The sequence below is a fragment of the Montipora capricornis genome, chromosome 13 (genome assembly GCF_036669925.1).
Source record: "Montipora capricornis isolate CH-2021 chromosome 13, ASM3666992v2, whole genome shotgun sequence".
Lineage (NCBI taxonomy): Eukaryota > Metazoa > Cnidaria > Anthozoa > Scleractinia > Acroporidae > Montipora > Montipora capricornis.
Window position 1 is genome coordinate 26,247,006 of NC_090895.1, and position 27,136 is coordinate 26,274,141.

General features: G+C 38.0%; 3 protein-coding genes and 2 long non-coding RNA genes across 12 annotated transcripts in view; 2 read left to right on the forward strand and 3 right to left on the reverse strand.

Moving 5' to 3' along the window:
* LOC138028222 (uncharacterized) overlaps positions 1–8,563 on the reverse strand; it is a 77,045-nt gene extending 68,482 nt beyond the window's left edge. The window contains exons 1-3 of one of the 7 annotated variants that reach the window (XM_068875673.1): positions 8,367–8,563; positions 6,440–6,880; positions 3,928–4,047 (exon numbers count right to left, since the gene is read on the reverse strand). The gene's annotated coding sequence lies outside the window, so the exon portion shown is untranslated. Of the gene's footprint in view, positions 1–3,927; positions 4,048–6,439; positions 7,389–8,366 lie in introns of those variants that run through there. The other 6 variants (XM_068875674.1, XM_068875678.1, XM_068875679.1 and 3 more) reach the window with 6 other exon arrangements.
* The window catches only part of LOC138028224 (ATP-binding cassette sub-family G member 4-like), a 68,141-nt gene that overhangs the window by 22,677 nt on the left and 18,328 nt on the right, over positions 1–27,136 (reverse strand). The gene's annotated exons all lie outside the window — the stretch shown is intronic.
* Positions 8,726–20,812, forward strand: LOC138028226 (uncharacterized). Of its 2 annotated transcripts, none has more exons than XR_011127586.1 (2): positions 8,726–9,156; positions 20,231–20,812. It is a non-coding gene; the product is annotated as an uncharacterized lncRNA (long non-coding RNA). The 2 variants fall into 2 exon arrangements; XR_011127585.1 differs by having other exon boundaries at positions 20,267–20,812.
* LOC138028220 (uncharacterized) lies at positions 14,641–20,812 on the forward strand. Its single transcript, XM_068875670.1, has one exon. The coding sequence runs from the start codon at positions 14,668–14,670 to the stop codon at positions 19,657–19,659; it is 4,992 nt and encodes a 1,663-aa protein (XP_068731771.1). The 5' UTR covers positions 14,641–14,667; the 3' UTR covers positions 19,660–20,812.
* Positions 23,096–25,829, reverse strand: LOC138028227 (uncharacterized). Its single transcript, XR_011127587.1, has 2 exons — positions 23,385–25,829; positions 23,096–23,310 (listed from the first exon to the last, which is right to left on the reverse strand). It is a non-coding gene; the product is annotated as an uncharacterized lncRNA (long non-coding RNA).

Sequence of the window (27,136 nt, forward strand, 5' to 3'; positions counted from 1 at the left end):
CACTATGATTGTTATCAAAATATACTTCTATTATGTACCAGAAACCAGAAACATTTTTACCAGAATGTTGTTGTTTTCCAATTTTCTTCCCCTGAAATAATTCCTTTCCACGTCTTTGACGACCTCCATACTGGCCTTTGACCTTGCTCTGGCTTTTTTGACATCTTCTCTCACTGTGTGCAAGAAAAGAAAATTGATAAGAAGTGGGTCAGTTCAAGATGTAAAAAACCATGCAATATAACAGCATCAACACCGTTAATCAGTCGTCTGTTTACCTAAGCTCAAATAGGAAGTGTGCTTTTAAAATCCCTTTTCTAAAGAAGAGCCACGGGATTAGATGTTGTGGGTGGGAGAAGAGGTACGAATCAACCCAGTGCTCAGAAGTACCATTAATTTGGGAAAGATCTCATGGATATACCCACCACGAGTCCCCTAGGTTAAGCTCTTATTTTACAGATTAAGTCTAAGTGCCCATTTCAGTGATTAGGTCTAAACGTTCGTTTATCTTATTGCTATAGCAATATGTAGTTCTAGAACTGATTTAGAATGGGTCATTTTTTTAGAGTCTGGTCGGTGTGTATAATCCCATTAGATCCCTTGCCATAACTCTTAACGCCCAGGTTCATGTGCCCATGAACCCTTCACACTAAGGGACTGACTGGAAACCTGTCATACTCACTTCGACTCCAAACCTACACGACAGGAAGGAGGGCATGGACGAGTGAAAGCGTAGGAAAGCACCCTGTAGGCAAGTTCGTAATGGATACAAAGCAGATTTCAGGGTAGTTTTCAAGGTTTTCAAAGTGAAACCACGTACCCAGGCCCGAGGCTGAGTTTTGATCTCAGACAGGCCAAATACAATTAAACCACCATTTATGTCGTGGGTCAGGGCGAATTGATACAACCAATGCATGATGACTCACTTAATAACCTTCTTTAATATTGTACTGTTTGGTGAAAACGACATGGCAAAAAAAAAACAAAAAAAATGTACAAATGAGGTAGGTAACAAGAGAAAGGACAAAAATTATTAAAGATCAAGAAAAACAACAAAGGAGGGAAAAACTAACGTGAAGTGGTACTCAAACGGGAAAGAAACTTTCGTAGTTTTGCTTAAGGCCTCCAGTGTTTTTGTATTTTTTTTTAATACCATTTGAACTTGATGGACTTGTTCCTGTTGAGTATTGATGTACCAGAACACAGAAACCACACGTAATTTATCATTTTATGACTATTAAAGTAAGGTTCACAAAATAGTGTATTCTTTCTTCTAAGACAGAACTGAATTACTGCCTCTAATTTTCCTGCATTCGTGTTGAAATCATAGAACACACTATCAGTTCAAACCGTCTTTTGGATTTCCTCCCGAGCAACATCAATAAACAATTCAGAGTACTTCAGCTTAGCTAATAGATTTGAGGATTCGTCACCGCTAGATTTCAGGGAATTTATAGGAATCCTTTTGGCAGGACGAAGTAATCATCTCGCCCACCCCAGGCAGATGACGTACTACTTAACAATTCTTTAGACATGACACATTTATTTTAACGCAAACAACTCTATAGAGTATACACGGTAAGAGATGTAGGAAAACACACGCAACATAAGATGGCGACCTCAAATGTAAACCATCACCATCACGGAAACTTTCAGGGAAACATTAAAAAGTCAAGATCGTAAGTACATTATACTTACAATCTTGACTGTTCCGCATTTGTGGAACTATCTGGTTTTGATGATGAAACGGTTATCAAAAGAACATTAAAACAGAGTCTATAATAATTCAGTGCAGCATACAACAGAGGATGGTCAAAGATGAAAGGCGATTTTTTGGAAACACTTACTGCAAAAGACATCCATTTTGCAGGTGTTTACAAGAAAAACCTTGTGGGAACGGTGAGCATGCGCTGTTTGAGGTTTTGCAAGTTAGCCCCTGTTTTGCATATATTGTGTACATTGCATTATTTTACAGATTGACATCGTGATATATTGCGCATATTGTGTTGCGATGCATTGTGGTTGCGTATTTTACAACAAGCCTTTAAGTGCTTGTTCAAACACAGATTTGGCACCGATAAAGTTTTGAGCCACAATCACACCTTATTCTAGCAGTGGGCCCACGGATAGACAAGAATCAGCCGAGTGCACAAATAAATGAACTTGTGTTCATTGATTCCAGGACTTCTCTGTGTATGGTGCGACTACTGAGGCAGGAGAAAACCAACATTTATTGTTAGCAGCGCCTACTCTAACTTTCCAGGTTTTGGATCGCCCATGGTCCAAAGTTAAGACATCACATCCAACATTAGTGAAGGGAGGTGGGGTTGCATTCCTGTCTGAGGGAAGGTCTGCCACGTGCTGGGTAAGTCTTACCCTTCTAAGCTTCTTACGGATCACACAACAGGTACCGGTAAATATGACTTTCGATACCAGTCCGTGTCCACCACGATCCAGTAACCAGCCATGCGTACGCGCATGCTCCATGCGTAATCTGTCGACATGATGGTATGCTTTATCGTGATGGGGCTGACAACAAGCTGAGAAGGGAGATGCCCCTTCACAAGTAAGGCTGGATGTTTCTCAGGAAAACTGAGAGGAGAGTGACGAAGGTGACCACCGACTATGAGTATTCCTTCGCCATCAACAAATGGATCTAGGTGATAAATGTTTGAATTCTTTTTCTGTCAGGAACAATCTTGGTCTTTGGTCTCCTCCATTGTTCTAAGTAATTCCATTTAGTCTGCGAGAGATTCATTCTGGACGGTCTTAATCATCACGTTTGTAAGCTTAGAACTCGCTTATAATGACCGAAAACAAGACAAACATGTTTAACACGTTGTACACAAAACCTGGTATCACAAGTCTGATAAAGAAGGCTTCAGGAAAGATAATTATCCATATGAATGATATATTATGTCAGTTTTTTCACTTGTTTATTATGGAATGTTTGAAAGATGCTCAGGCCTAGTTGTTACTTGTTCTTCAGCTAAATTTTCTTGGGATCTATAGATTCAAAGAGATATTTCGTACTTACTTCTTGTCTTTGGCAGTAGGCTTCTCTTCTATCACTTCACTGCTTATTTTTAACTTAAAGGTTAAAAATCGCTTTAAAATTGTCCTTAGCGAGAAATCACCATTGGTCTGCCATGTTAGATTGAAAACAACGTGCACAGTGGTGATCACGTGATGGTACGGTTCACATCAAATCCAAAACAAAGAGCGCCCCTTTGCAGTTTGCCGGGTTTCATAACCAGTCCCCTCTACTAACTATGATAAAACTGACTGCAGACTGGCTGTACTGTGTAGATTCCTGTCAAAGGTTTCTCAAAGGACATGTGTCCCAACATCCACAAGAAAACGGCACCGCTCGACATGCATAGTTAGTGCTCTCTTTGGTTGAGGCAGAGGCCACTGAACCAGATGCCATATCTCAAACTGCTGGCCATATAAATATGGAAAATGCGCATGGTTTATTAGAAATCACATCTGCCAGAAATAGCACCCAACAAGTGTAGCAATCAATGGGTGCTAATTTAAGGCCATGGGAAGTGTGGGTAGCTAATTGTCCTTTCTCTTTCTGAAAATTTCAGTAAACTTATGGTTTGTAACATGGCTACAAAAAATTTTGTACCAATATGTAGGTGACAGATGAAACATAAAAGCAAAGTGAATTACTTCTAGTGATCATTGAAAATGAATCAATGGAAAGTGGTGTCCTTCAAACAACACAAAAGAAAGCATAAAATTTACTTTACATATCACAGTTTGCATACTGCATGCAAAACAATCACTTGAGGTCAATCCTACAGTACGAAGGGTAAAACCAGTGTTTGCTCTGTTCTTGGTACTACACCAGAACCCAATGACTCTAGGACTCTTCCACACTATCATGTATAGAATACATGTCTTATTACTCCATTTTGTTACCTGAACACTTGGAGGGCTTCCTTCCCATTCAAGTTGCTTAAATTGCTAACTGATCATCGTGGAATAGCCTCAAGATCAAAATCGCTCTTCAGGAAAGCACAAAAAAGGAATTTCTTTCCCCTGAAGTCAAGCAACAAATAATTATTAATACACAGCACTCGAGAGGCCAAGCAACATTACTGAAATATGGTTAATGCTCTGTGTATAAATTAATGGAAAACAGACGAAGCTCAATGAGAAGATAACAGAAAAACTAAATGTTCATATGGGTAGCTTGTAAAATCATCACAGTTAAGGGCCCACAGACGGATTTTTCGCGCGTTGCTAAGAAGTGAAATGTACTTCTGGTAACTGATGTCAGCATATCATGAGCTGACAAGAAAACCCACTCACAAGCAAAAGTCACCGCACAAACTGTTGTTTCCATCGAAGGTTTTTCCTCGCCCTTCCTCGCGCTTGTTCTCAGATCAACAGCGTATGCGTAAACGAACTGACTTCCAGTTTGAGAAAAAAGCTAAATTTCCGGCGGTTTTAAATTGAATCAATTTTTTTTTTTTAAAGGGCACGTTTCACCCCCAAATACAGAATATAGATAAGCATTGATTTTTTCAAATCATCTTTTTTGAAAAGTTATGGGTAGTTCAGTATCGTTTATGTCTTTAAAAAGATCATTTTTCAAATAAAACGAAAACCATGCTTGGCTGGATGCAAAAACGAAGACAAATTATCAAACCATCGATTAAATACCCAAATTGCGTAGCACGGAGACAAATTTAGAGTTTTTTTATTGGTCACGTGACCATGGGCGTGGTATGATGACGTCATATTTAGGGTCACTGGCTTGCAAAAGTTGGAAACTGACCAAAATAATGCCAAACTCTCTCAAATTACTTAACCATTACATCCTTAGCAACGCACCCCAAAAAATACGTCAGTGGGCCCTTAAGGATGTTCGCGCCAAATCTTCCTACGGTGAGATTTTCTTCATTTCTCGCCTAGAGTTAGGTCATAAAGTACTTACTCCAAAAATGAAAAAAAAATGGGGGTCACCGACTTCGTTTCGGAGAAAATGGCAGTGGAAAAATGCCTTAATTTCGAGAAATCGGTCATAATCACGAGATGTAGGCTCATCTGCTCATCCATCGAAAATCATAAAAATAAACTGTTGGAGTGAAAGTTTCCGTGCATAGGTCTTTAGGAGTGAGATTTTTAGATAATTGTATGCCGCTAGGAAGTGGTAAACAGTAGAGTTCATCCTCGACGGGTGTTTTCGTAAGCTCTATCCGTTGCAACCACTACCGGAATTTGATGGCACGAGGAAAGAAAATGTTAAAAAAAGATAACTTCTTACGGTGAGAATTTTTTCATTTCATCATATTTTGTAGGTAGTAAGTAAAGTAAGTGATTCATGATTAAAAGATAGGGGTCACTGATGATCTGAACGAGTAAAATCGATGTGATTTTGCAAAGCTCTTGGAAAATTTCGTTTGTCACGCTTTTGCGTGACCTGTCGGGCAAGGACTGGAACCCAAGAGAGGATCGATTGTTGAAGAGACGAAAGGCTTTTACCGAAAAAACAAAAAACCTTTCTCGAGCATAGCAACGAAGTTTTAAGCAAGGGTCATCTTCATTTTGTTGGTGTTTTGTATAATATCTCTCCATTGCCGTCATGCTCATCCTCTGGAGTTCGTTTTTTGTGAAATTTAATCGCTGATTGTTTCCACGCAGGTCCGTACGAGGACAAAAATACTGCTCAATTTTCACGAAAGTAAAGGAAAAGAACTTTAAAAACATGCATTCACTTTGAACTTAAGTTCGTAGGGTAATAAAAACATTACAAAGAAACAGCCCCATTAAATTTACGCAACGGTTCGTCTACGAGTTTTCCAAACTTTCAGCCACTAGTCTTCTCGATCAGCTGCCTATTCCAGAGCTTTTCCATCCTCCCGCTCACTTCTCTTTGAAGTTTCATGATCATTCGGAAATAAATGTGCCATTCTTTTGCCCACCTGGAATTTTTTCCTCGGCGTTTTTGTCGCTATGTTATTTTAGCTGATGCTTGAAAAATATTTATGAAAGTCAAGTAGACTAGTGCACGACTGATAAAATCTCGCGAATATCAGTCGTGCAGTAGTCTACTTGACTTCCATAAATATTTTAAATCAATTTTGACTGATCGCGATCTTCTCTGATCCAACGCTGTGCAAGACTTATCGTCCACGGTGTTTGCAAAGGTTTTAAAACCTCAACTTCACTAATGCTCGAAGTAATGCGTGACATTTTACAGTCGTGTTACTTGCGCAGTAAAGTTGCGCACAAACAATAAAATTAGCGCGAACGTCCTTAAGAGGTGAAAAAAGAAATAAAATTTGGAAAGATATCATGAATTTCATACACTTAGTAAAATTGTCAATGGTGAATCATACACAGTTTCAAGAAAAATATTTCTATACAGTCAATGTTAATCCCCACCACCCCCACCCCCTAAACCCAGGAAAAGTGGGGACAAAACCTGACATTCGACAGGATGCTGGGTCTTGGATAAGATCCAAAGCAGGAAATTTCTCTGCTGCAGGATTGGAGTCTACAACTGTGTCACACTGAGACCGGGACCACACCAGACAGAGACTGAAATGATGGAAAGAAATGCGAGTTTAACTTGTTGCTTGTTAATCTGTTTTATCCTTACTTTTTGCTTGCCGCCCAAAAATACACTGAAGTCACTGAATGGAAACCTTGCTGACTGTTTGACAAAATTCATGTCTAGGTAGGCGGGCACAAATGGGGACATTGGAATGGAAATATTGCACCCTGAGCCGGGAACATTACCTCACTTTCTCTTGTTCTTTTGTCCAAGTCACTGCTTTCTCTGGTTGGGGGAGGGGGTGATTTACAGTGACAGGTGCATTAAGTATTCAAAATGACGATGAGGGCTTGAAGGGATGGCGTGTTTCTGGAACAAACAAGGACTTAAACATAATGTGGAGCACACATACATTTGTTTTAGCACAGGTACCCATATTAAAATTACCTTAGTGATAGGTGGAAGAATAATGTGAATGCAAAAGCCTTAGGAAGGAAGTACAAGGATCTGAGAGAGTTCAACTTACCCCCAAAAAAGGATTAATTTTAGTTAAATCTGCCAAGTGCTTCCTTAGAAAACACGAAGGACCCTGTGAAAATCGAAGGAGGAAGAAAAACCCACATGAGAAGAGGAGGGTGTAAAGCAGGGCGGAAAGAGTGCAGGTTGCAGGTTGCAGTGTATTATTTAAGCATTTTAGACCACAAGTTTCTATGGTTTATTTACAATAGAGTGTTTCTGTTGAGGAACTATCAACTGATAGTTGCCCTGCGCAAATTTGATTTTCTTAAAACAAATATGCTAGTTTTAAGAACATCAAATTTCCAAGGGGCAACTATCAGACCGATAGTTCCGAGACATAAACACTCTATTGTCTTTATTGTTCACTACTAAATTTTCTTCCGCGCGTCAGCTCAAAAATCATGTTGAATTATTAACTTTATTAGACGAAAGCCGTGTCAGCCAATGTAAAATTTGAAAAAGAAAACAAACACAACACTCTTAATACAATTTTGATTGTTTATTTTCCATAAGGCCGCTTGTTTACAGAGGTATTTTCAGCGGACGACTACTATCCATCCGGGTATTTTCCTCGGACGGGCACTATGGGCTGATAGTGTCTCTCCGCGGACGAACACTATCGCGTCACATGATCAATTTAAACCAATGAGAATCGGAGAAAATTTAGTGGTGAACTATAAAGGCTGACAAACCACGCGGGATGTTGGTAGAACACGACAAGAATTCGTAAATCACCAGCCGCAGGCGAGTGATTTAAGAATTCTTTGAGTGTTCGTCCAACATCCCAAGTGGTTTATCATGCCTATAAACCATAGAAACCTGTGGTCTATTGCTTTTATATAGTGATCCAAAAGACGTGCAATTTTTCCATGAGTTTACTGGAACAATAAAACATAGCTGATCGACCAATCAGAGCGCGAGCAGCATTTATTTGGTTATTATATAATTTACCATAACTGAAACAACCCAAACCTTTACAAAATGCTAACCTTAGGCTTAAACATTACTTTCAGCCCTAATGTTAGCATTAGTAAAGGTTTGGCTTGTTTCATCTATGGTGAAACAATTACCCGTAACCTGCAGCTTACACCCTCCACATGAGAAGAAAACCACAGAAATAAGGCAAGGCAAGCAGATTTTGTTTATAACTCGCGCGCTAATATTTTTTGAAGATACAGTTGTTTTTCTCCATGCAAATGCATCTGTTTTCTCAGCTCCCCAGCTTTGGGTACCCGTGACTTTTACAGAGCCACATCACGGATATAATCTCAGCGAATTATCGTTTTCCTTGTTTTCACTGTACTACTACTACGAAGGAAAAACAAGATAACAGTACCTGCCACTCGAAGCCAAATACAAGCCCACATGAATTCTTTTTGGCTCACGTTATCAGTAGAATCAAAGGAGAGGTGTATCTTCTTTCAATCTGTAAGGTGAAAGCCAAACTGTAGCACGTTTAATGGCGTTTTACGGCTCGACAAAGCCCTTTCCGAAATCTGGGAAGAAATCTGAATAAAAGTTCAATACAGCGACGCCTCTATATGATAACTACTTCGTGTAGGCACTCATATAGTGGTCCTAGTCATGTTGACCAATTTGCTCTGGGTGTACCCCCGCCTTGCATACGGCGAGAGCTACTGAAATTTAAACTGACCAATGAGAATTCAGCGAGCGGGAAAAACTGTGCTATCCTTGTGCTATTCGACGTCACGCCAATTGTTACTGGGTTGCCCTATGGGAACCCAGTCGGAAAATAGGTAGATTTCCGTTTTAGTATTTTTTTCCGTGTCGGTAAAAGTCTTGCCTGTTACTCCCCGGGTGAGTGGTGCCTTTGTGCATAGAGCCTTCTGCGCGTATTTTCTTAGGATCGAGAGGGTAGTGGAAATGGGTAGATTTCTCTGGTGGACACAGGAGAATCCTTAACTTAGCCTGTAATGGCGTCGAAAGTCATGAAACGCGAATGGCGTTTTAGTGGATCCTTAAACAAAATATACCCTTATGGAGCTCAATAATGGAAAGTCAGTTGGATAAACTAGGCAGGCGATGAAAACCCAACACCTGGGATCTCAAAAGCGACGAGTAATGGACTTCGACAACAAGCTATCGCCCGTCGAGGCGAAATCAAAGTGAGCTTTGCTTTATTTCTAAAATAATATTCACCAAGTGTGCTGTTATGTAGAACACTGAAACCAAATGGAAAATTCTCTGGTAACTTAGGGTTCTACAAAGACAGAGAACGAATCGAACACCTTAGGTGGTTCTTCATGGAAACGGTTTGATCCTGAAATTTAGTTTGTTGCAAGATTGCGCATATTGTAGGAGCTGCGAGGCTACCGCATATTTGACACGATTGAGTTTCTTCTCTTCACGCACGTAATGAAATAGAAGGGGGTTTTGCCTCTAATAGCAAATATGTTGTTTGTTTAAAAAAATTGTTCGCTGGAAAAGGTGGCCTTTATGAATTCATCATGTTTTATGATATGCGAGCTTAACTGGATAGTTTTTATGGCAATAGTAAAGCATTTTCTTGTCATAATGAGATTAGTGTCTTTCTGGTGTTAACTGAATTAAATCGTGAGTTTGTATTTGCCGTTTGCCGCGTAACCTTGATTCCACTCTCAAAATTACCTCCAGAACCTACTTTTTGCGTAGAATAAGCATTTAGAATGATGTTCTTGTCTTCTGTGGTGATACTAACGGTTCGGAAACATTTTGTGAAAAAATATTTATAACGGATCACACGCGCAACTTGATCGCCCGATTATGCATAACATCCACTTGGCCGTTTGACATCCCATTGAAAAAAAATCGTAAAATATTCGCGGACGGGTCGATTTCTCCGAATTGAGAAAGATTTTAGACAATAACTAAAAATTCCTGTGTTAAGCGTTTTGTCATTGTAGAGTAAAGCCAAGAAATGAAGTTTATTTGGGAAGCCAACAATATTTCTTTAACAACCTTGGTTGTTAATCCAATTTATTGCTGCGACTTGCTAGTGCGAAGATTGTTTACATGAAAGTCACGTTTTTGCGAAATTTGAGTGTGATGAGATAGTAACAAACTTCATAATTATTTGACCATTTCTTCTACTTTTGTGCTTGTCAGCATTGTGATTTGCGATAATTCGCAAGTCTGTTTTTTGTATCTCATAGATGTTTAGATTTTCAATTAAATGGTTCGCGATTGTGTAAATAGTTCACCCTGAAGTCAAAATACATACGTTTCTCAGGAACCCGACGAGTAATGGACTTCGACAACAGTCTTTCGCCCGTCGAGCCGTAATAAAAGTGAGCCCGTAGTTCTAATATTGTAATAAGTGTGGTGTTTTGTACAACACTGAAATAAAATTTTATTAATTATTGTTAGTCAAAATTTATTTGAAAGAATGCTTGTTGCTATATTTCGCTTGATAATTCAAGTAAAGGGTTTTTCAGCAAAGGGTTTGATGCTGAACACTGGTGGGAAATTTATGTACTCGCGGTTTTGACACGCGTGTTGGCAGCTTGTTTGCACGCACGCAATGAAATGGGAAGTTTTTTCTTCTCTCTAATAGCAAATATGTTGTTTGTTTCAATAAAATTACTTTTGGCTGAAGATTTTTCTGCCCGTTCTAAATAGCTCTGCGTATTATCCAAGGTTAACTAATTTGCATATGTGTAATATTTGTTTACACGTCTTAAAAGTTTCGTTAATTTATTTAGTGCGCACACGGGAAGGTACCTCAGATCTTTGCCGCTTTTGGGGTTTGGTTTCGGACGCACTGGACTGACAAAATTTGTTTGACCCTTCCAAAAATGTCACAAAATTTGGCTCAATTTTTCAACCGTGGAAGCATTGAGAGTCTGAGGCACAGTAAAATATTTGTTAACCACAAGTGCCAATCACACCAAAATAAACACCAAATACTCCGACTAAAAATAGAGATTAAACATTTTCCTTCAAATCATCATAATCATGGCATGTAAATTGACAAAGCTGTCGGATTTCACCTCTGACAAAATTTTGTCCTGCTTCCAGGCAGGACGACGGCATCTCGAAAGTTTGGTAAGCCTTTACAAAATAATCACCGGTCGCACTTGTCTCAAAATAAACAACACTTTGCCCAGTGCGTTCGGGCCCTTTCCATGATTGCCTCATAAAGAAAGAAATCTGTCAATCATTAGAAAACCGTTACGAGTATGCGACATGCGAGGTTGTTTTTTGCCGTGGTGATTTGGCTATGAATTATGAAATCATTTTTCGATAATGTTTATGAGCTGTTAGCTTTGCTTTTCGGCAGTACAGAGTTAAAACAATCCATTTCTGTTCCTTCAGAATCTGTTGTCACGCTTTATGTGTATCATCTCGAGAACGTGACCAGCTATGTTTGCGGAATGGCGAACATTTGCGGTGTCAGCAACCACTTGACATGCGAAATAAAATTGCTGATCATGATTGGAGGATTTCGATCGTCAGCATAATGCCTTGTTGACAGGCAGAATCACATGATTGAGAAGAACCATTTCATTGTCACTCCTGCGCGATCAAATTGTGGTGAAGTTAGTTGCCGTAGACCAGAGTTAGTGGACATTGCGTGTTTTGTCGCCATGTGGCTTTTTGTTGTATTGAGTTTCTTGCTGGGAACGCTCAAACCGCTCACTTATGCACACGCCGTTCGCGGTAGCCCCACACTAAAAGATGTCATTGAGCGAATGTTTTGGCCCGGGTCGGTCCGCGAACTGAGAGAAAGCTGTATTGAGAACAAATGTGTACTAAATGACCAAATATATGAGAATCATGATATGAACTACACTGATATGAACTGCTTTGAAACCAAATACCAAACAAGAAAAGCCCAGAACTGTGAAAGCCTCCAAGAGAAGAAAGTTGGTGAGCACAAAGTCAGTACTGATGCCATCGAGTCGCAGAAAGATAGTATGCTGAGCCGGATGCATTTAGTTAAAATTCTTAAAAAGAAGGTGAATTTTCTATCCATTTGTATTATTATGGCTGTTTGTTTTCTGCTATTACTGAATTTCTGTGTATTTCGAGCTGTAATGCTATTTCATATTCAACTATTTGTATCGTTTGGAATCATCCTCACTAATGTTGTCAGCATTTTGTACCATGCTTGGTGCAGCGTTTTATGTTTGGAGGAACCTATTTTGAATGCATTCAATGACTGTGACCTATTTGAGAAAGGCACACAGCTGTCTGTTGTTGTCGATGTTGATAATGAAGAATCAATAAATGACTTGCAACTTCGATCTCGTTATGCTAAGTTCGTTTATTGTAAATGTTTAAAAGGGCGTCGTCACGTTGTTCAAAAGGATGGAGAACCAAGCAGAATTTCAGTGAAACAGCTGACGCGAGCCTTACAGGAGAACATATTTGAGAATGCCGCACAGCCATCTGTTGTTGTCGATATTGATAATAAAGAATCAGTAAATGACTTGCAACTTCGATCTCGTTATGCTAAGTTTGTTTATTGTAAATGTATAGGAGGGCGTCAACAAAGGGACCGAGAACCAAGCAGAATTCCAGTGAAACAGCTATCACGAGCCTTGCATAAGAGCAGATCTTTCAGGAAATTAGTTCGAAAATATATTAAAAAGAACGTACCGAAATCTTCTGCCATGCATTTATTTACGAAATTGAGTGTACTTAATCGTAAGTTAGGCTATTTGTATGTGAGACTAAGGTCTGCTACTAAGAAGAGGAGTACACAAAGGACGTGGTGGACAGCAAATCGAAGGAAAAAACCTAAAACTCGCCGTGGAAGAGTGAAACCTAGATGTAACTATACTTCAGTAAGATCTGTTTATAAGAACGTTAACCATAGGATGAATCATACAGAGTTAAAGCTGTCAAATGATATAGAGAAAAACCCTGGGCCCATTGATCATACCAAAACTATTCAAGCGCCTTATAGTCAAGGCAATGTGGAATTGTTCGGCGAGAATGCAGGCACTCAGTGTGTAGCAATGTCTCTTACTTCACTTATCTATAATTACAGGAATAATATTATCTCATCAGTGGACTTGATCAACATCATGAACATTGGTAATGAATTGTATTCTGGGTTATCTAGACTATCCGGACAAACTTTCCTGTTGTTAACTGAGTTACCAGATGTGCTCAATGTGTTTAATACAGATTATCAGCTTCAATACAGTTCAAGCTATAGTGGTACTATAAATGGTAGATCCATTATACATGGTTTGAGTTTCTGTATGCCTTTGGTTGATGCTTTGCTAACATTAGTAAGGCAAAACTATCAATCCTTTCTTTTAACAATTGAATGTAGTACTGTTTCTATGTACTGTACTCCAGGTGGTAAATTTAAAATATTTGATTCACATGCTAGGGATGCATTTGGTATGCCCCATTCTCAAGGAACATGTGTATTATTAGAAGCACAAAGTATACAGGATGTCACATGTTATTTGCAAACCCTGTATGAAAATTCAAATGCATTGTTTGAGCTGATAGGTGTTCACATAACAAGACTAGAAAAGGACGACAATCACTTAGTTGGTGAGAACAGTGAAATCTCTCAATCAGAACTTGCTGATGATGGTGGAGAAATGGCAGATATTTCAACAAGAAGCAATGAGTCTTTTATACGACCCTGTTGTGCTTTATCATTTTATAGCATTTGTTTTTCAGTGGTTAAGGCATGCAGTTACTGGAATTCACAAACTCTAGAAGCAATTATTGACCATGGAAATGAGTTTTACGAGGAACAATTTTCATGTCCTGATGAAAATCTTTGTTTACGCAAATTTCCAAACAAACTTCAAATATATGATGCAACTATTGATGTTGTCTTTACAGCACAAAAAGAAGGCATATTTAGTTGTGCATCCAGCAGTAGCAAACACTTCCAGAACTTTATTTTGGATAACACAAGAGGCAATACTGGATTTATAATATGGTTTTCAAATTACTGTGCAAGTTGCATATTTCAGCACAATTCTAAGACTAAAAGCATCAAATACTACTTAATAATATTCCATAGTGATGGAACTTTAGATGAATTTCAAACTGTCAATGACAGCAACTTCCTTCTTCAAGCCCTTGCTAATACTGTTACAAAAATCAATACAACTAATAATTTAGAGGTAGCATACATTATCAGATTTATAAAGTGTTACAGTAATTTGTCAAGCACTTTAAGACAAAAGGTATTAAGGAAACACAAATCCAATAGGCAGAAAAATTCACTTGCCGAAAAACGAAGAGAAAGTTATGCAAACATGGAACCGAGTGCTAAACGAAAATACTTGGTTAGCAAAGCAGATTGGTACAAGTCATTAGATCCTACAGAGAAAGAAAAACTCTTGTCTGACAGAGCAGAGTGGTACAAATCACTAGATCTTGCAAAAAAAGAGCAACTCTTGTCTGACAGAGCGGAGCGGTATAAATCTCTAGATCCTGCAGAAAAAGAAAAACTCGCGTCTGACAAGGCAGAGAGGTACAAATCACTAGATCCTGCGGAAAAAGAAAAGCTCTTGTCTGACAGAGCAGTATGGTACAAGTCACTAGATCCTGCAGAAAAAGATCTGATAAATAAACAAAAAAAGCGGAACTATGATGCAATGGAACCACTCATTAAGGCACAATACTGAAACAAAAAAAAACAAGAATATTGCAGCATGAATCCTACAAAAAAGCAAAAAATAAAGTGCATATTAAGTGATGCAGCAAAAATTTCTAAAAAAAAGGCAAACGATGTTCAGCATAAATTGGATCACTACATATCAGTATTTCAGAATAAGATCAGAGAGGGGCCATATTACATATGTTCAGTTTGTCATCGAATACTATATAGAAAAACAGTTATGTTACTTAAAGAAAATAAATACAGTGTACACCGTCTTTTCACTGAGATAAAGTCATTTGATGACAAACAATACATCTGTAGAACATGTCATGCAAAAGTTTCAAAAGGGCAAGTACCATGTCAAGCTGTAGGTAATAAACTGGAAGTTGATAGAATACCACCAGAACTCTCAGTACTAGAAAAACTTGAACAAATATTAATAGCACAGAGGATAGTCTTTGAAAAGATAGTGGTAATGCCTAAAGGCCAACAGAGGAAAATTAAAGGAGCAATATGCAATATACCAGTTGAATGTGATCAAACATGTACTACATTGCCACGTCCACCTGAAAGGTCAGGTATAATCATGTTGAAACTAAAGAGAAAATTGGAGTTTAGAGGACATGTTTATTTTCAAGCTGTGCGACCTCAACTAATATTAAATGCTCTGATGTGGCTCAAAATGAACAATCCGTTGTATGATAATATATGTATAGACATTGACAAAATAGATAGGCATCTTAAAACATTGCAACAAAATGATGTTAATTTAGACGATTCGACTTTGAATAATGACAACCACTCTACTGAATCTGGTATAAGTGATGACACTTCTTCAAACAATGAAAATGGTGAGAATGTCAGCACACCTGCAGATGAAGAAAATGATGATCCTTTAAATGAATATCGAGCACCAACAAGTGAAACTTGCTTGCAGTCTATAATACCAGATTATCCTGTAATTGTTGAGCAAAATGATAATGTATCATCTCAAGGAGACGAAGTCTATGCTATTGCACCTGGTGAAACTAAACATCCAGTTTCCTTCATGGCAGACAAGCAATGTGAAGAACTAGCATTTCCTATTTTGTTTCCAAAAGGAAAGTATGGGTACTCTGTCAACCGAGAAATAAAGTTGTCACCAGTTAAGTACTTCAATGCAAGACTTTTACATCACAGTGGTAGATTTGCTACCAATCCTGAATATCTCTTCTTTGCTCAGTTCATCATAGAACAGAAGAAAATATCAGATAGCATCAATATTGCTCTGAAAAAAATGCATGGCCAGCCTCTTACTGCTTCTCAAATAAGATCAAATAATATGCAAATTTTACAAAATCTTATTTGTCAAGATCAGGCTTATTTATTTTTGAGACAAATTCCAGGAACACCACCTTATTGGCAAAAATTTATGTATGAAGTAGTAGCTATGGTAAAACAGCTTGGAATACCAACATGGTTTATGACATTATCCTGTGCTGACCTTAGGTGGCCTGAACTTTTTCAGATTATTGCAAGAACACAAGGCAAAAATCTAACAAATGAACAAGTGGATGCTTTATCTTATGATGAAAGATGCTCAATGCTGAATGTAAATCCTGTTGTTGTTGCTAAGCACTTTCAATATAGAGTTGAAACATTCTTCACTGAAATTCTTCTAACTAATGCAAACCCAATTGGTAAAATAGTATACTATGCACTCCGCATTGAGTTTCAGATGAGAGGCTCTCCTCACTTACATGCCTTAATATGGACATCAGATAGCCCTGAACTAACACATGACACCAAGGAAGCTTATATCCATTTCATAGATGAACATGTGCAGGCATGCCTTCCTGATCAGAGTCAAGACCCTGAGTTACATGAGCTTGTAAAAACCTACCAAAAGCACAGTCATTCAATTATAACAATTATGAATGCTGCAAAGGAAGCTAAGAAAGAAAACTTGAGTGTCAGGGATAGCTTAAAAAGAATTGGTGCTGCTTTCCTCTCTACCAGAGAAGTCAGTTCACAAGAATGTGTTTACAGATGCATGCCTGAACTATGGTTACGAAAAATATTCCCTGCAACAGTTTTTGTAAGCACTGACCTACCAGAAAAAAGGGTACGCATTGCTAAATCACCAGAAGAACTTGATGAACTGGATAATGAAAGTACTGATATCTTTAAATCAAATATTATTGATCGATACACTTTGAGACCACAGTGTATTCCTTCTGTAGATAGGCTATGTCTGGCAGAGTTTGCTGCATACTATTATAAAGAATACAAAAAGGACTGCCAAGAAACAGCTGATGCACAACCTGAGGTTTTAACTGATGATGTCATTGAATTACATCACAATTGTGATCCTGATACGTCACCTCCAGACAAAATAAGATTAATGAACACCCATGAAGTTATGAAGTGTAGAAAAGTAAAAGCTGTTATACGATATCACAAGCCAAACAAAGCAAAAGAACCTGAACTGTATTTTCATCATCTCCTGATGCTTTACTACCCATGGAGAGATGAAACAAGTCTTTTAGGGAGTGATCAAACATATGCTTCTAAATTCTATGAGCATGAAGTACAAGCTGTAGTGGAACGAAACAGAGAGAATTTTGAGCCTGATGCTGATGCTGTTACAGAAGCACTTGATTTTCTTCGAAATAACCAGGGCAATATCCACTCCAGCTATGATTCTATAAATGACCAGGAAAATGCAGATTTACAATCTGAAGAGCAAGATGATTCAGCACCAAACGAATCATTTAATGAACAATTACCTACACATCTTGTTGCATCATCAGAAACTGAGAATCATTCAAACCTTGGAATGATAACATACAACCAGCCAACAGAAATTACTGATGATAAGCTACGGGAGTGTGTTAGATCATTGAACAAAAAACAGCACTATGCTTATGATATAATTCTCACCTGGTGTAGAAGTAAAATGAAAAACATGAATAGTCGAAAACCTGAAGAAGTAAAACCAATACATTTATTTATAACTGGTGGAGCAGGTGCTGGTAAAAGTCACTTGATCCAAACAATCTACCACACTGTCACAAAGACCTTTAGACATCCTCCGATGAATCCTGAATTACCTACAGTTCTTTTAATGGCACCTACTGGAGTTGCTGCTATTAACATAGATGGGACAACAATAAACACTGCCTTGGCAATTCCTAAAGAAACAGGTGATAATTTACCTGCAATGTCTGACCAAAAGAAAACACAGATGAGAATGTTACTAGCTGACCTCAAGTTGATCATAATAGATGAAATCTCCATGGTTGCTAACAATACTTTGCTTCATATCCACCAAAGACTAAAAGAAATTGTTGGCACATCAAATGTTCACCTGTTTGCAGGCATTAGCGTTCTTGCTATTGGTGACATGTATCAACTACCACCAATACGCAGGAAACCTGTTTTTGCAAATTACAAAAATGATGTGTTTAACTTGTGCCACCCATGGCACCTGTTCACAATGATAGAGCTTGTTGATATCATGAGGCAGAAGGATGACCAACCATTTTCTGAACTTCTGAATAGGTTCCGTACAGCAACTCAAACTGAAGAAGATATCAAGTGCATCCAATCTAGATCTATAGATCCATCAGATGTTAATTACCCATCAGATGCTCTTCACATCTGGGCTGAAAATAATCCAGTCAATCGACACAATGAAATGAAATTGCACCAAATACCTGCACAGTTGTTGAACCTTAAAGCCACAGATCAGTACCCTCCTAATGTATCACAGCAAGATATTAACAGAATTTTAGCTAGACCCAGGTCTGAAACTGGTGGACTTGATGCTAATATCTGTATAAAGGAATCTGCTAGAGTTATGTTAACCAACAACATTGATATTGCAGATAGACTTATAAATGGTCAACTAGGAACTGTTGTTAAAATTGAAGTAAATCAAAATAACAAAAAACCCACCATTATCTATGTAAAATTTGATGATGCCAAAGCTGGCAACAATTTAATTCAAAAGAGTACTAGCAGTTTTGTGCGACAAAACAGAGTTGTACCCGTAGAACCTGTCCTAGCAAAAATTAAAATACATCCAAATAAACCTTCTTCTCCAGAAATACAGAGAATGCAATTCCCTTTAACATTGGCTTACGCTGTTAGCATTCACAAAGTACAGGGATTGTCACTTAACAGTCTCGTCATTAGTTTTGAGTTGGTCAAACAGAGATCATTCAATTATGGTCAGGTATATGTTGCACTGAGCCGAGCGACCTCTTTAAATGGTATTCACATTCTAGGAAAAATTAACAGCAAACATGTGAAAGCAGATCCTCGGGTACATAAAGAATATGAAAGATTGCGAGAAATCTCAAAAACCATGGGAACTAGTGAAAAATATAAGGACAATTCAATGCTCACTATATGTCTATTAAACATACGATCACTCAAAAAACATAGTGTAGATATCAAGTATGATGCAAACATAAAGAACAGTGATCTAATTGCACTGACAGAAACACAACTTGTACCTCATAGCAATGATACTGACATAAAATCTCATCTACTACCATTTACTCTCTACAGGCAAGATCATCCTACTGATAGATTTTTAAGTTTGGCACTGTGTACCAGAAGATCAATAGAAACTAAGGAACATGAATACTTTCCACAAGTAAATGCAATGAAATTTGTAGTAATTTTGAATACATCTACAACTATGTGTCCCAATTTTACAGTTCTTTTTCTTTACCGAAAGAACAACTCAAATATAATACAGTATGTAAGTCATCTACAAAATATCCTTGGCACTTATCCAATCGACATCATTCTTGGTGATTTCAATATCAACTACTTAAATGATGATAGCATAAGACCGCTAAAATCTTTAATGACCTCTCTAGGTTATTCACAGTTTGTACAAAGTCCAACTTTTGTCTCATCAGGAAACATGCTTGACCAAATTTACCTAAAAACAACAAAATTTGACATCATAGAGAATACTGTAATTAGTGTCTACTACTCTGACCATGATGCTGTTAAAATATCCATAAAGTATAACAAAGATATTTAAATATTTATATTTATTCAAACTGTCATGCAAAGCATATAATATTTATTTACAGCAATAACTGTAAATATAAAATTCTCATAAATGTACAAATGTGTCTTTGCAGGAACCATGATGCTGTTAAAATATCCATATGCTAGCTATAACTAAAATGATATTATGAAACTTTCATGCAAGAACCTTTTACAATGAAAATGAAAGAACTCTTCTAGAGATTTTGAAAAAAGGTGTCGCAAAGACCTGGCAAAGAGATCACAAGTCCAGCTAGAACAAAACTGGAAATTCATAAAATCCCAATCTACCACAGTGTCCTCAAAAGCAGACAAATTGGTGCACCACCTTGACAAGTTTCATCAGTTTCGTCTTAAATATTATAAACATTTATCTTTAATATTATTATTGTTTTTAGATGGCATCATTTGACTTAAGCAAAGCAGATTAAATCTAAGGCTCTGCAACCAGTGGAGAGAAATTAAACCATGTTACACAATAATGTAATTGTTTTGGAATAAGCAGAGATTTTGATAATCATCTGTCAATCAATTTGAAATTACCAAGAAAATTTTTTTTCTAGAAGTTGGTAAATTCTATCAATTTCTTTGTCAAAAAGGATCATGTTCATAATGCAACAAGAACTTCCAAACTTGCCCAAGAACCTGAGGAGACAATCTGTTTTTCTAAGCTAGAAGTTCCCATAACCAGAATGGGAGACTTCAGAGGTCTAATGACAAGCATTTTACAAGGCATCACCATATGGTGCCTCATCCCCTGCCTGTGCCCTGCACCACGAGTAGGTAAGTTTACATATTACTTTGTATCTTTCATCTTACTCAGATATTCCCAGGCAGGACTCTTATTTTAGGTGGAAGAGCGACGGATATAACAGGAAAAAAGTTGAAAACTTTATTGTGTATGGTCTAAAGTTTAAACAAAAAATCCTTCTTTTTTACCTTCAGTTCCTCTTTGACAAAATAATAAAATAAAATAAAATAAAAGTAATAATAATAATAATAATTATTATTATTATTATTATTATTATTATTATAAAAACAATAAAAGAAATATTTCTAAAGCCCACCTTATTTACAATAACGAATACTTATTCATAAAAATAAAATCTGGAGCTTTGTTATTAAATATCTTTTTCTCTTTTAGAGTGTTAGGATGAAAATTCTATCAACAACATGTAGTTATCAGAGGATCATAGGTAAGACTCTTACTAAAGGAATTCTGATTTCTTTTTTCTTGGTTTGCACGTAACATGCTGAAAAATACATCTTTCAAAAGTCCCCCAGTAGTTGATATGAAAATATCTTTTCGCTCTTTTCATGGTCCCATTGCTTGCATATTTTGTGTGTTATGTAAATTCCTTTCGAACCAAAAACACTTGGGACGAACCCGCATTCATCTTCCGTAAAAGTTAAAAGTCCTAAAAGGTTTCTCATTTCCTTTTTTCTGCAGAAATACAATGTACATCCAACAAGAGAACAATTCTTAGGCTGTTAAGTAAAAACTCAAGTGAAGTTATGATCCTCGCCGTTATGAAAACAATTCTAGAAATTGCGTAGAAAAGCCTGAAAAATTCAGGACTTCAACAGGGTCTCAACCCATGACCTTGCGATACCAGTGTGACGCTCTAACCAACTGAGCCATGAAGCCAATGTCTTTGGAAGCTGGTCATTTGTGGATTCAAGTGTTCCCACGATGAATGAAGCAATGAACGAAATGATACATGAGCATTACTGATCATGTAAATGCTCGGGCATCTATGGTCAGAAACACAGATGGGCTCCTGCTATGATCTAGGAGGGGGACATGGGGATTTGCGGTGTTGCGGTGTTGATGATTTTTTCAATGCGGTGATGCGGTGAATAAAATCTCAATTTGCGGTGTTGCGGTGATCGTAAACCCAACGGTGTGCGATGTTTGTGTTTCTCAAGCTACGGTGTTCGGTGAAATGAAATCATTCGCGGTGTTGTGGTTTCTTGTTTGATCTTTCTCAGACCTAAATTCAGCACGTAAACTTCGTTAATCCGTGATAATTTATGACAAGCACGTACCATTGTGTTTAATTTGTAATAAAATACAGACCAACATTGTCGAGTTAATCTTCAATACGCTTAAGCTGCCAATGAGAAGCTGTTTTCGTTGATAAATACGTAACTTGATAAGTAACTTGACCGCTGCTACCAGGAGTTGTGTTTATTTTGTGGAAAATTGTTTAGGTATAAACGTGTTATGTCAAGTGTAAACGTTAAAATCATGTAGCTAAAAATAATAGATCGTTTTCACGTGACGTCATCACCTTCCAAAATCCACCAAAGTTTTTATCCTCATCAGGCATAAGAGGCGGCATATCTATATCTGTTGACAATTTCACAGCTCAATAGCGTGCTTCGTTTGGAAACCAGAGCATTTTGAATTTCCGGATTATGTAGGTGCGTGACACAAAGCTACGATCAAGTTTGTTGAAAAATATATACTTATCTCATGATTTTGAGCCCTTTTAGAAGTTAGAGCATTAGGAAAAGTGCTTATGTAAATGCTTGTTTTTTCAGTAGTGATAATCAGTCGCCTAGATAACCAAAGTCAGTTCCAGATGTTTACACTATTTTCCGGCCGCCATATTGGTGCGGCAGGTTAGTTTTGCAGGTTGCAGGTTGCAGGTTGAAATTTACTGTGACTGTTACATGAATAGCTAACCTTCGGCCTATTAGGCCTAAAAACGTTTCTTTAGGCCTCCTTAGGCCTAAAAACGTTTCTTTAGGCCTAATTAGGCCTAAGGTTAGCTATTCATGTAACAGTCACAGTAAATTTCAACCTGCAACCTGCAACCTGCAACCTGCAACCTGCAAAACTAACCTGCCGATATTGGTGTACCACTGAGGTACACCAATATGGCGTTTTCATACTGGGCTCTGTAAATTTCTGCGAAACATTTCGACGAATATCTGAACTTTGGGGAAACGCAGAGGCCTAAAACTTGGACAAGTGTCTTATTTCTTTATCTTCTATAAGATAACAATTTCTTAGCGTTTTGCACTGGATAGTTTTTGATTTATTTTTTTTATTGCGTGACAGTGAAAACGATCTGTTGTTGCGGTGACGGTGTTTCGTCGACTTTTCTTGCGGTGATGCGGTGTTCGTTAATTTTTTTTGCGGTGTTGCGGTGTTTAGGGCCCCCCCATGTCCCCCTCATCTAGGATTCCAAAAGATTTATATCAAGAGACTGCAAAAGTATCTTACAAGCACCTTAAATCAGAAGCAGTGAACCATTACACTGACAGTACTTTGATAAATCTGACAGTAGAATGGAAGACCCAAGCAACTGCACAGAACGTTGATCTTCGATCAGGCCAAGAGGAAGCCTGCGAGCAGCAAACAAAATTGTGCCCGCCAAAACCACAGAGATTACCATATGACAGAATAAAGTCCAAACTCCAAATGCGTTAAAAGGATTTATTTCATATTACCGTCACCCACATAAGACTTAACTCCTCAACAACATTCAAGCTTGAACGGTTTACAATACACTTCTGAGACGATTCCACACAATCCTGCTTCAGACTCTGTCCCAATTATTAACTTTACCGCGGTCCTATTACAGTTGTTAGATATCACAAACTTGTCACGTAACAATTCCTTTCACGGTTTCTAAATGAAAGGAAAAGTGTGGCTAGTATAATGCTTCGAATAACACACAAATGGTTCTCTGAAAACTGACTTACAGAACACGCTTGAGCCTCTTCAGACACGGTAAAACTGTGAAGTCCGCCAAATAACAAAACAACATGGAAGGCAAACTCTCACATGGTCCTCGAACCGCGCGAAATTGGATACTAAGGACACAAGCTAAACCGCTGATCAAACTTGAATTCACAAAAATAATTTATGATAATGGCCTCTTCTCCGCCGAAATCAACTCACTTCCAGCCCAACCAAGCTTTAAACTAAGAAAAAATGTAATTAATTCAAGCTTACCTGTATAGAAGAAATAACTACATATGTTGTACAACGTCTAAAATCTAATGCCTCCTCGTGTATCCTAAATTAAACTCTCAACAATGAAGAAAACCTAAATTCATGGTTTTTTACTTGCTCCCCGCAACTAAGTACCACTTCACTACACAGCGGGCTTAGAGAATCAAGCGGCCCTGAGAATGAGTGAGAAATATGCTGCATCCGCATTCAATCCCCTGGCCTTCTTCTTCCATTGTAGGAGTTACCAGGAGTACCTATTGCATTCTTTCACTTTTTTTCTTCGGATTGCCACACCCACCATTACTCTGAGAAAAATCCACTTACCACCCAACTGAGTGTCCCAGTGTTTCGCTCCTGTTATCACACTTACAAACGGGCAACCCAGTCTACGCTCACGGAGCGTCTAGTTTACATTCGGATTGGTTAGATCGGTGGACATTCGCTCAGCCTTCTCTTGTGACTCTCTTGACCGTCGCTTCTTTGAACTCAGCGGGACAGAAATGACGCATTGTTCTGGCAATCAATTTGCCAATCCACTTTATCCAGTTTATGAATTGGTCTAGCATGTGATTAAAAACCAGGATCGCCTTTGAACTTTATTCTGTGGAGGAAGAAGACGTTGCTGAGTGAACATTTTTACGACGAAATCCCTTGGTTTGTTCAGCACTTTGATGTCCGATAACTGAGCCGCTCTAATGAGTGTTGGGTCAATCGCATTTGGTCGTCTGACCATATGAAGTTTTTTCAGCTCTTGTTTGTGTCCATCATGATCGAACTTCAGGTGAAGCGCTATGCTGCTTTATGCCAACTTCGATGGCTTGTGTTGAGCTTGCCTGCTGCCCAAATTGTTGTTGTATTTGGGCAAGATTGGTCTTATCGGGTTGGAACTTAATAGTGAGGGGAACAATTTTTCGTTCATCTGCTGTGCCAAACAACAAACAATCCTGTTGGGTGTTCCACGTGCTTGGCGAGTCTTGCACGACCATCATCTATCAGATCTGGAGTGGAGTTTTCTTTCAGTGATTACAACTTGCGATCGTTCTGCAAACATCCACGTAGCATGCAGCACTTTTTAGTGACTTCAGGATCCCCGGCCCGTTTTGCTGTTTCAAAGGGAGTCGTGCATTTTTGAGCAGTTTGTCTTCATTGCTTGTATTTTTTCGTTTGTTCCTGGTGGCGCAAAGTAACTTTGATGATTTGAAAGGACTTGAATCCTTAATTGCATTAGCGATTTTTTTAATTAAGAAACCAACAAGTGAATGGTACACAAAATTAGGAGAAACTGTTGGTTGAATAGACAATATTTGTAGACATAATTATCTACCCAGTTTAAGTACTAAGCTCAACAAGTTGTTTGGCTCCACAAGTTTCAGTTTCAGGCCACGTACCCAAATTCACCCAGGTACTGAACATTGCACACTACCATAGTTCTTTGGAAATTGAATAGCTCCTTGAACACCTGGTTGCTTGAGAAGAAACTTGATGTGTTTGTTCTCTACATTGGTGAATGCAACCACTAACTGTCCATTGTGGATAAACTCCAGACCAACTCTTTTTTCAATTTAATCTTTGTTTTTCGCAGGGCATTAACAATGGTGTCCCTTGTAAAATGTTAGTTTAAAGAGTTTGTTTAAGTTATTTCCAATTTCATATGGCACTGTGGTTGCCACATTCCCTTTAAAACTTATCATGGAAATGTAAATCAATGCCAGTGAAAAGTCAGTCTCTTGAGTTGTTGATAGAAAATTAATTTAAAATATGCATATTGAAACATCAGTTGAGGAATATTTTTTTCCCTTTTTGTGAACCTAACATACATTGCTGCCATTTATTTATTGCTTGGTCATTCAATGTCTTAATCACATCAAATAATTTATTTTTCAGGTATTGTGTATCTTTATCTAAAAACTTAACTGGTTGCTTTTTGGAGCCCTTTTGCAGCATATTTAGATAGGCAGGAAATGTTCCACATTTTATGGTAAATAGTTCTGCATAGTTTTAAGGAATATTGCGGCCTAAGCTAATTGAATATGAGAATAAAATGTGCTGTTTGACATTTTGTGAATTTAAAGACTATTAGTATTGTTTGCGCTTGTTTTAAAAGGCTTAAGGTTGGCACTCAAAAGTGTTCCTTCAACAATCTTATTCTGTAAAGATTACCTTGGAAGAATTGGATTAATCCAAGTTTTTTCTTCTAGCCTCTTCCCCAGTGCCCTCTGAGAATGGAGTTGATTGGTTTTGCCCGATGTTGAAAGATGAAACAATGCCTAAACCAGCCGCAAGGAATACTTCATGGTGCTTTTTTACAAACATGGGCATGAGGGTGCTCATAAGCATCTGAGCATTGTTTTGCATGCTAAAGTGATAATTATTATAAATAATTTGTTTGTCTTAGGGAGTCTTCTTTTCCTGTTGGTCATTCAAAAATTGTTGGAATAGCTTGTTTGAGCTGTTGGATAGAGGCAGAACATTTGATGAGGGCCTCCTGGGGAGAGGAGCCCTTGTTCCCTTTAGATATTTTCTTGTGTTTCCTTGTTCCCCAAATTACTTTGAAACATGTTCCCAGCCTTTTGATCCCTAAAATTGAAATATTGGTTTTCTTCCCTTGTTCCCTAAAATATTTTGATATTGTTCCTCTGTTCCCCAGTTCAAATAAGCCATGTTATCTTCTTCCCTCAAACCCCTGGGAGTGCCTCTTTGATGTTGATTCTCGTATTGGCCTAATAGTAATTCACTGTAGAATTGCAAGACACAGCAAGTTCTTATTTGGGAGTGAGGGAAAAGTTTTGAATAAATGTTTGCTCAATACAAGAAACAAAATTTGACTGCACCTTCTAGACCTTACTCTTTTCAGACATGACTCAACTTGTTTGCACCTTTCTGGCGACCTGCGGGAGGGAAAGCTCTAGAAATTCTTCTTTAATGAGCCTTCCGCTGAAAAACTTTCCAAGTCTGGCTTTCCGGTGTTAGGGGCAGAGGTTTTTGTGCAAAATTCATCAGCGGCTTCCTTGCAGCTTCTCAAAGGTGTTCCTTCGGGCAATGGTTAGTAAGAGTTTTGTAGTGCTTATACAAATTTTCGCTACTTGAAAAGGTATGTTTATACGAAACAAATATCAGCTTGACAATTTTTCTTTCCCGATACTCCATTTAAAATGCACGTGAGCGCTATTAATAGAGAGCCAGAAAACCATTTAAAACATTTTGTGGCAATTTTTTTGTCAACAAACTTGGGTTGTCGGCGAGCAGAATTCGAACGTAAGCTGTTGTGCTTTGGCTTTTATTTGTGCTTTTTCTAACTAATCTAAGACGAATTCAGGCTGGTATTTTCGAGTCAAGTGTAAGAAGACGGCAAAACCGTATGATAATGTATTTATTTGAGTTAACTTCGCGAATAAAGACTTTAATCGCTTCCTGTCGACGGCGGTAGATCGACACGCACAAGCGAAATGCACTGTTTCCGGTGAAAGAGCAAATGATTCACAGGATAGCACAGTTTTGA